Genomic DNA, 10,573 nt, shown 5'->3' on the forward strand with positions numbered 1-10,573 from the left:
TCTGTAGGGATCCTTTCCCATGGTTAATTGATTTCATTGTACAAAATTTGAGTCTGCGGCTTGGTTGGTCTCCTAACCAGAAGGTTGGAGGTTCGATCCCCAACTCCTGCGGTTACACCTCTGATGTGTCTTTAGGAAAGACGCTTAACACCAAGTTTTTTCTGCTGCTTCGTCGTTGGAGATGCATGAATATTAATGCGATTAGTTACATCTTAAAGTCACTTTACATAGCAGCCTCTGCCATCAGTATGTGAATGGGTGTGAATGTGCAGATGTGACCTGCAGTGTTAAAGAGCTCTGCAGAAGACAAGAAAAGTGCTATACCAGCTCACGCCCATTTATCATTTACTTTGATTCATTTTTCCCAAGTGACCATGTTGCAGGCCTCATTGGATGTTTCCCCACTGCCAGCTCAAGCTTTATAATACAATTAAAAGTCTTTATTATAAGCAGTTGTCTGTGTGATGCAGAATATGTAGACAGGGGTCATGGTTTATCTGTGTGAAGATGTCTGTTTGTTGTCAAAAGTAACAATTTTGCTGGCAATGGTTGGTGTGCAAAAAAACTTTTGAAGGAGAGCGCAAAAGCCAATCCCAGGTCTAGCAAAGACTGATGATATATATAAAACACAAATGTGTATAAAAGTACAGTTCAAGTCATCTCTCCACTGTAAGTCCAATTTTGTGTGTCTCAAGTTAGTATAGCTATAAAGACGCTTAAAAGAGCTGCAAACCAATGATGGATTTATTAATGAGTGATGTTTTGAGCAAACATTCTCTTCCTTAGACTTGTCAATCATTTAAACAGGGGCTCCTTGGCGTGTGGATCTTTTTTGCTTCTCATACTGTTATATTATTGTTTTTTGATTTTGCAAATTACTTGTTAGACATTTATCAATGGCCTTCTGGCTACACCAGAAAACCTGAAAAACGTCCGCTGCTCAATGAGGCTGTGTTTTTGATGGATTATGGGACTGGTCATTCACAACTACCAATGTGTCGAAGTAGGGCCTAGGGTTTAAAAAAAAAAAAAAAAACCTCAATTTGCCTTTGGCTAGGTTATTTAGTGTTGATTGATAAAATATACCACGAACAAGGAGGTAGAAATGAGTGTTCAAGCGCCATGTTACTGCTGAAACCATTCCATGTGGATATCACGTGTTTGTAAGTGAAAATAGAAATGTTATTTCGGCAGCCTAATAACATCTGTCAGCTGTCAGGCACAGTGCTCAGATCATATGAAGAAGAAACTGATCATGGAGACACTCACGAGATACACCTGCCACTGAAGGAGATTCCACATAGTCTGGGTATTAAAGGGAGTAAATGGGGCCACTCCTTTGGAACATAAGCCTCACTCTTCTTCTCATTTCACAAAATGATATGTTGGTGGTTAAGTCAAATATTTAAAGCTCACTGATCTGCTTGATGGTAAGCTCTAATTTTGGTAAAGCTGTTCTTATTAGCCAGTATGTCTTCAAATGTCTCAGCATTGTCAGGAAAATTTTGGTTTGAGCAGGATTTACATTAATTATGAATGATTGTAAAAAAGGTGTCATTTAATTTGAGTTGTTGTTCTCCCTTATACATGTAGATAAGGTACATGACCCTCATATAGTGTTAAAGTGATCTGTTAAAGTATTGCGTTAAACAGGCTGTCAGTTCAAAGCACAAAATGTACGACTTTTTGACATCTCGACTTCAGTCTGAAAGTTTCGGAGGCATGATGTGGGGACAAAGTGATCCCATCTCTGTTCCTCCATCGAAGAGACGTTACAGGGCTGAGACGGGATTATTGGAGCCAGCGAAGGATAACAGCGCTGTGTTTGTATGTGTGTATGTGTATGTGGAGCACCTTCTGTTTCATTACATGTATATATATATATATATATATATATATACACACACACACATATATACACAGTATATGTAACTGAATTAGATTATCATCTTCAGCTATAGACGGGGCGGCTGTAGCTCAGTTAGTATCGTCAGTTGTCTCTCATCGATCCTCAGCTCTTGCATCAACATGTCAAATGTGTCTTTGAGTAAGACACGGAACACTTATCTCCTGCTGCGTCTCTGGCATCGTATGAATGTAGATGAATGGGATTAGTTACTTCTGAAGACCACTCATATAGCAGCCTCTAGCAACAGTGTGTGATGGGGAGGTGTGACCTGGGGTGAACAGTAAAAGTGCTTTGAGTTGTCACAAGACTGGAAAAGCACTCTGCGAGCTCAAGCACATTTACTATTTCTCATTTGCATGACCAGGAATGCCAAGAATTATTTTGATTAGTGTTTTATTGTGGAAATCATAGACTTGTCATCATCATTGTTGTCGTTATTATGTTTAAATGTTTGAATACTTACTACAGGTTGCTAAGTCAGACACTTTGACTGGTCTTTGGTATTTTGAAAACGAGCTGACAGCCTGTCACACTGGTGATTCTGGTTGTTGTTGGGGCCTATGACAAAATTTTCCAGTGGGCTCCCCTCCAATCAGCATTTATCAATAATCTGACACCCACAAAAATAGCTAAATGTACTCCTTATTTATTGTCAAACTTAACACAATTATTATTTTCAGAATAAAGATATAGAAGGAACAACAAAACCTTTTAGTCTCCTTCTGGTGAATTTCACTATCAAACAGGTTTTTACAGCAATTATGAAAGCAACCTTTGACAGTGAAACAGGAGAGAGGGCTGTCAGATGAGCACACCTTTATGGAGGTTTCCTACTGTCAATGCAAATTGCACTTTTTGAGCCACTGCTTTGGTTTAAACATTTGTCAGACTCAGGATATGGGGACAACTGGTCTGGGGCCTTAAACAGTGACCTGCCTTACCTGTTGACAAGCAGCGTCCCTACACACAGATGTGCAACCCTGAAACCACAGACCCCCTCCCACATCACAAATCAAATCCCTTATTGTTGGATTGAATATGACATGTATGTGGTTTTTGCATGTCATAGGTTATGTTGTAGTTTAAAAGTGTCTTCGAAATTAAGATACATGTATGAATAATCAAAGAGTTAACAGTTTGTGCAGAATCTGAATCAGGATTATCTATGTTTAAAAAGCGGCGCTATGGTTCCTTTTCTTTCTTCCATCCTGTTGTAATCCTGCTCTCGTTTTATGAGCTCTCAGCTTCTCAGACCACCAATGAAGAGTCATGAATTTATTACAGCGTGAGCTCTCCTGTTAATAAGTAGAATGAGCTTAGTTTTGATCTTGTTCGTGGATTGAGGTTAAAGTGATGTGATATGGTCAGAGTGTTCAAGCGATGGGCGACTTTGTATTGATCTTTACATTGTTTGGTTTAAAAGTCGAAAGGAGCAGGATCTCATCAATTCTTAAATTTCTTTCTTAAGTCATTTCATATTAGAAACATTTACTAAAACTCTCTTTATTTGTTCACCATTATAGCGCAAGCATTATTTTTGAACTGGATTAACTTAAAATAAACTATAACATCACAAAGTTCAAATAGTGCTATACATTTTATTTCTTTTGACCCATTTTAACTCCATAAATCGTCACTTTTTTTTCCTAATTATTAACCTTTGCATTTGAGTTGAACAGATTCTATCACAAACATATTGCTTTTTTTAATAATATAAACTTAAAGAAATTACATAAAATAAAGTAAACCAGTTCAGGCGCTGGTGGACCATTTCCATTGCTGGGAGTTCAAAGGGGTAAACAAAAACATCTGGATAGCAGATCAGGGGCTGAGGGAAGGTCATCTCTTGGGCTTTGTATGATTCACTTCCTTCATGCAGGAAGCTATTTTTTTCTATAATATATTATTGTCAAATTTTCTTTTTTTAAACATATCAAAAAACAAGGTGTCTCTTTAAATGTCTGTCCCTTTTTTTGGGCTGCAACATGCCATCAAACGGAAAGTTCCATCTTTTCAGACCTCCAGAACAGGCGATAATAGCAGGTTAGACGTGCCACGTGTAGTGTTATGCTATCAGAACATATACGTCCAACAATACTTGTATCTAGTATTCATGGATGGCCATTTGTGTAACATCTCTGTGTACATTGCATTTCAGCCACTGGATCTGTCTATATCCTTTGGTTCTCTTGGAGACACTCACCTTAAACTTGCCATGGAAGATGACATCTTGCAAAAAATGAGGAGCCTGTTGCTCTGACTCTGAGGTTGGTGTGAGGTCTTCTCCCACCTCTGCTTCCTCTGTCATTGTCCAGTCCCAGCAGGTAAAACAACAAATATGAACTGATGTGGTAAAGAATTCTTTCCAAACAGAATAGTCCAATTTGTGTTGTTCCTCTCTCTACATTTGTGTCTCCTGTTTGAAATGTCTCATTACTGTGTATGACAGAACCTCCTTCCTCTCTTCTCTTCTTCTTTTCTTACTTCCCTCTGAGTTGCCACTTTCTTGTGCCTTTTCTCATCTCCCTTTAAAGCTCTGCCTTGAGCTCTGTTTCTGTCTCAATGTGGAGTCGCTGAAGTGAGCTCGCAGCCTTGTTACTTGAGAAGCCGTCTGTGAGCCAAGATCTAAACTTAGACAACGATAAAACTCTGATGAACACAAGGTGCCCTCCCTTACTCTGTCTGTCTCTACGCCGCTGTAATCACTACAAGATCAACCACCCAAAAACACACCCAACATTTCTTGCTCCCTCTCTCCCGCTTTCTCCCTCCCTCTCTCTGCCAGAGGCTACAAATCACAGCAAGGTCAAAGTTGATGCATTACATGTCAAAGAAATGACAACATGGCTTGGCTTACGAGCTGAAAACATTCCAAACAACATTCTCATGTGTCATAAGAACACGTGTGTACACTTGTGTGTGTACAGTACATGTTATCAGACAGAATTCATTATTATTCCGGTCTGAACACACTCAATGATCTTGAACATACACCAGAGGTGCCAATATGACGTTTTGAAAACTATCCTTATCGTTGGAACTTGGCTCTGTCGTCTCTTATGGCTGCAAAATCTCCACTGGTCACACAAGGACGAGAGCAAGGTAGGGCAAGGCAGCTTTATTTTTAAAGCACATTAAACACAGGCAATCCACAGTATTTTACATACGTTCCTAGGATGTCAACATGAAAGGACAGTTATGGTCCAGATATTTGAATATCACAACAGAGTTCATCTTCAGACATTGGAGACAATAAGTATTGTCTCTAAATCATTTTATTCTGATAGATTATTCTGTCAAATTCTACTCAGAACATTTGTTTTGAAAGATTTGAATTCATATTGCCATGTGACATTTTGGGCTCTAGCCCCTAATCAGACTGAATGAAGGGCATTGTTAAATGTGACTCAGAGCTGCTTCTAATGTATGGGCTCAGTTTCCCTTTTGCCTTTGTATACTGTATATATACAGTATATATTTTTTACATGTTTTTATTCCTTTTGCTTCATACTTTAGTGAAAGTGGATGTTTGTGCCACATTTGATAACTACAGTTGCTGCTTTATGCAGATGTAATAATTAAAGTGCAACACAAGAAAATATGTAAACAAAACACAACAAATTGTCCCTAAGAGTTCATTCATTTATTGGTTTATTTGACATGGACATACAGTAACATTGGTGCTGTAATATTTAACCATGCACAAGTCCCAGATGCACAGCTCATATGAGCAAAATGCTATTTCGTAACACTTCCACAGGAGGCTATTAGAAGAGTAAAGTAAATGTGCCTCATTTTAATGGCCAGCTGGTGGCATCGTCACCCCGTGGCAGGAACAAATCTGATAGGACAGATTTATATCAGAAAATTAGCCAACTTCTTCGCTAATGTTTACCTCAAAAACACATTTATTATTAAGTACTTGGTTTTAGAGGCAGATAAAGCAGGTTATGCTTTAGGGTGAGAATTATTGTAAGTTAAGACCTGCTTCACACTATTGCTGGCATCATCTTAGGGATTACACTCACCACTCACTCCACACATGTTCCATGATCTTGTTCGTTGGGATGTTGACAGCCAAATCCACGACTGAGTCAACAAACAAAGAGGTGATGGCCTGGATGTTCACCACGTCCACTTCTTGTATCAATGAGCCAGGCATTTGCATATTGGATTCCATCAGGAAGTCCATCAAAGTGCAGCATGATATGTCAATGTCGCTTCACTTGGTTTGATTCTGGTTCAGCCAGTTTACTTCTTTTTTATTATTATTTTTAAAAGAACCCTGCTTGGATTATATTTGTCGAGGTGGTTAAAATAGATAGTTTGAGATATGTAAATGATGTATTAACTAGCAGAACGACTAGCAGGGTTATTCATGAGAAAAAGCTTTTGGGTGGTCATGTTGGAAATAATAGATCAAAACCCATCCTCAAGATCTAGAAGCATAAAAGAGTTTCTCTATTTTTTGTTTAGGCATATAGCCTCTTATTGCTGGTACTATATCATAGTTGTTTAAACCATACAAGACATCAACAACATTAAACTGTGCATAAAGTTAAGTTGTATATATGAATTTATTTTTTCACAAGAAAGTTTAGTTCTTCCCACGTCCACAATGCGAACAGGCATGATCTAAAGGCAAATTTCATACCCCAGAGGAGTCAAGAAACCCTGGTGTAAACAAAATCGTTGAAGAACAAGAAGCAATGCTTAGTCCACAAGCTTTAAGCTAGACACCTCTTGCAGAGAGTGGAAAAAAGTAGTAACGCTGTTGGTGGACAACAGTGGCTGAAGAAGGACTAATAAATCTAACTAAAAGAGTAAAAGTGACACAGAGGAAGGTACAGAACTTTATTGCATTTCAAAGAGAAATCTATAATCAGTTGTGACAACAGGAAGCAGAGAGTCTGGAATTCCTGTGTTAAATTAATACCTATAATAAAGCATTTTTTGAGTATTTTTCCATGCACAATAAGTTTTTTTTCTCTTCCTGTAAAATGTTTGAATGTTTGAATACTCATTCTGCAATCAGGTGTTTATTAGTTTTACAGCTGATTAAAAGCTATTTCAAATGTATCCCAACATTAAGTCATTTCTTCTAACTTGTGTTTGGTTCTGTCCTGTTTCAGTGGTAAATACGTTGGGACCAAGCAGCAACCTCCAGTGTTGAGACATGAATCCATTGCAATGTAATTGCAAAATCCTGCAGTTCATCAAGAGTCCAAAACTCAAGAAGTCACACACAAACACTGGTCAAAAAAATAAACATTGGTCTGATTATATATTGTCCTCATGAGCACGTACTGTGCTTGGATGACATTTTTTATAACACACCTGTTTCGATTTAATAATGGATTTGTTATTTACAATAAATGAAAGGCCTGACTGACAGGTCGGTGTGATTTAACAGTTTGTCAAGAGGAACCCTGCTCAGTTCCAGCTCTTAGCCTGCCATTAAGTTAAATGGAAAAAAAACTAGCCAGGGTCAGGGGTTGCGAATTAGCCATGGCTAGAAATCTGTATGCATGGCATCAACTTTGTATTTTACATATGAAGCAATGTTCATTGCATGTGTCCCTGTTGTAAAAAAAAAAAAAAAAGAGGCTGAGAGAGGATTTCCAGCATGGGGGCGTTCCCCTGATGAGCCTTCAGATCCCCCTTTAGTAACAGCTGGGTGACGTCACTTGGCTTTGTCCATCCATCCATCCATCCATTTTCTACCGCTTATCCGGGGCCGGGTCGCGGGGGCAGCAGTCTAAGCAGAGACACCCTGCATGACTGCAGACGCCGCACTGATCCGTCTGTCAATCTCACGCTCCATCTTCCCCCCACTCGTGAACAAGACCCCAAGATACTTAAACTCCTCCACCTAGGGCAAGGACTCCCCACCGACCCGAAGGGGGCAAGCCACCATTTTCCGGTCGAGAACCATGGCCTCAGATTTAGAGGTGCTGATCCTCATCCCAGCCGCCTCACACTCGGTAGCGACAGTGCGCACTGAAGGTCCGGGTTCAATGGAGCCAACAAGACCACATCATCCGCAAAAAGCAGAGACGAGATCCTGTGGTCCCCAAACCGGACCCCCTTCGGCCCCTGACTGCGCCTAGAAATTCTGTCCATAAAAGTAATGAACAGAACCAGTGACAAATGGCAGCCCTGACGGAGGCCAACGCGCACCAGGAAAAGGTCCGACTTACTACCGGCAATGCGAACCATACTCCTGCTCCGGTCGTACAAGGATCGGACCGCCCTTAGCAAAGGGCCCCGAACCCCATACTCACGGAGCACCCCCCACAGAGCGCTGCGAGGGACATGGTCGAATGCCTTCTCCAGATCCAGAAAGCACATGTGGACTGGTTGGGCAAACTCCCATGAACCCTCGAGCACCCACTGGAGAGTGTAGAGCTGGTCCAGTGTTCCACGGCCAGGACGAAAACCGCATTGTTCCTCTTGAATCCGAGGTTCGATTAACAGCCGGAACCTCCTCTCCAGTACCCTGGAATAGACTTTCCCAGGGAGGCTGAGGAGTGTGATTCCCCGGTAGTTGGAACACACCCTCCGGTCCCCCTTCTTGAAAAGAGGGACCACCACCCCGGTCTGCCAGTCCAGAGGCACTGTCCCCGACCTCCACACGATGTTACAGAGGTGTGTCAACCATGACAGAGATACTCAGGGCGAATCTCATCCACCCCTGGTGCCTTGCCACCAAGGAGCTTGCCAACCACCTCGGTGACTTCGGCTTGGGTGATGGCCGAATCCACCTCTGAGCACTCAGCCTCTGCTTCCTCAGTGGAAGACGTGAAGGTGGGATTGAGGAGATCCTCAAAATATTCCTTCCACCGTCCGACGACATCCCCAGTTGAGGTCAGCAGCTCCCCACCTCCACTGTAAACAGTGCACTGCTTCCCCCTCCTGAGGCGAAGGACGGTTTGCCAGAATTTCCTCGAGGCTGACCGAAAGTCCTCCTCCATGGCCTCCCCGAACTCCTCCCAGGCCCGAGTTTTTGCCTCCATGACCGCCCGGGCCGCGGAACGCCTGGCCTGCCAGTACCCGTCAGCTGCCTCAGGAGTCCTATGCGCTAGCAACGCCCGATAGGACTCCTTCTTCAGCTTGACGGCCTCCCTTACTTCCGGTGTCCATCACCGGGTTCGGGGATTGCCGCCACGACAGACACCAGAGACCCTGCGACCACAGCTCAGAGCAGCTGCTTTGACAATGGAGGTGGAGAACATGGTCCACTCGGACTCAATGTCCCCAGCCTCCCAGAGGATCTGTGAAAAGCTCATCCGGAGGTGGGAGTGGAAGACCTCTCTAACAGAGGGTTCAGCCAGACGTTCCCAGCAGACCCTCACTACACGTTTGGGCCTGCCGAGTCTGACCGGCTTCCTCCCCTGCCAGCGCATCCAACTCACCACCAGGTGGGGATCAGTTGACAGCTCAGCCCCTCTCTTCACCCGAGTGTCCGAGACACACGGCCGGAGGTCAGATGACACAACCACAAAGTCTATCATCGACCTCCGGCCTAGGGAGTCCTGGTGCCACGTGCACTTATGGACATCCCTGTGCTCGAACATGGTGTTTGTTATGGACAGACTGTGACTAGCACAGAAGTCCAACAACAGAACACCACTCTGGTTCAGATCAGGGAGGCCGTTCATCCCAATCACCCCACTCCAGATCTCACTGTTGTTGCCCACGTGAGCATTGAAGTCCCCCAGTAGAACAATGGAGTCCCCAGTCGGAGCACTGTCCAGCACCCCTCCCAGGGACTCCAAGAAGGCCGGATACTCCGCACTGCCGTTCGGGCCGTAGGCCGAAATGACTGTTAGCGACCTGTCCCCTACCCTAAGGCGTAGGGACACGACCCTCTCGTTCACCTCGGTGAACTCCAACACCTGGCGGCTGAGCTGTGGGGCTATGAGCAAGCCCACACCAGCCCTCATTTTGCCCTGAGATGAGAAAAATTTGTTTTTCTTTGCTTGAAAGTTTTCTTCATGTGATGCAAAAAGCGTCATATTGCATCACATGAAGAAAACTTCCAGGCAAAGAAAAACATATTTTCAATCAAGCACAGTAAAGGCATGCGCTACATTTCACACATCAACAAAGCAGAAATCCTGTAAATGTCCATGAGTCATGACCGTCTACAATGAGTGAGAAATGCGAGTCTCTCCTGCTGTACTATTGTTACACCATGTTTACATTTACGAGACGGCCTTGCATATAAAGCTGTTTCAGCCAAAGACTAGATAAAAGAAGAATAACACATACTCACAGCTTACTTGAATGTCACGTCAGTGTCTTTAGGTCATGGGTCAGTCTGTGACAATTTACATGTAATATGAAGCTATGAGTTCACCGTGTGCTAACATTAGCTTGCTAACACAACAATGCAGACAACAGGCAGTTGCATCTTCAAACAAAGGCACTTAATGTTGATAATTATGGTGCGTTCTAATTGATAAGTCATAAAAGAATTCAGAATAGCGGAGATGTCGCCAAGCAGCAGTTTCTTAACGTTTAATGTTGGTGCCCAACTGCAACAGGATTAAAAAAGTTGCACATTATTCATATCTAGCCTTGTTTGAAATGTGTATTGCAGTGGGAATTAAAGACTTTTGTAAATGTGTACTCAGCAATGGCTGCAGTCTAAGTTCAATT

The 10,573-nt window shown here is 42.6% G+C and overlaps 1 protein-coding gene across 1 annotated transcript in view; it reads right to left on the reverse strand.

Moving 5' to 3' along the window:
* ano1b (anoctamin 1, calcium activated chloride channel b) overlaps nt 1-4,495 on the reverse strand; it is a 30,500-nt gene extending 26,005 nt beyond the window's left edge. The window contains exon 1 of the mRNA XM_079345797.1: nt 4,113-4,495. Within this exon, the coding sequence (XP_079201923.1) occupies nt 4,113-4,217 (105 nt within the window). The 5' untranslated portion in view covers nt 4,218-4,495. The remainder of the gene's footprint in view (nt 1-4,112) is intronic.
* Between the last annotated feature and the right edge of the window lie 6,078 nt (nt 4,496-10,573).

The sequence above is a fragment of the Symphodus melops genome (assembly GCF_947650265.1).
Source record: "Symphodus melops genome assembly, chromosome: 6".
In the NCBI taxonomy this organism is placed as follows: domain Eukaryota; kingdom Metazoa; phylum Chordata; class Actinopteri; order Labriformes; family Labridae; genus Symphodus; species Symphodus melops.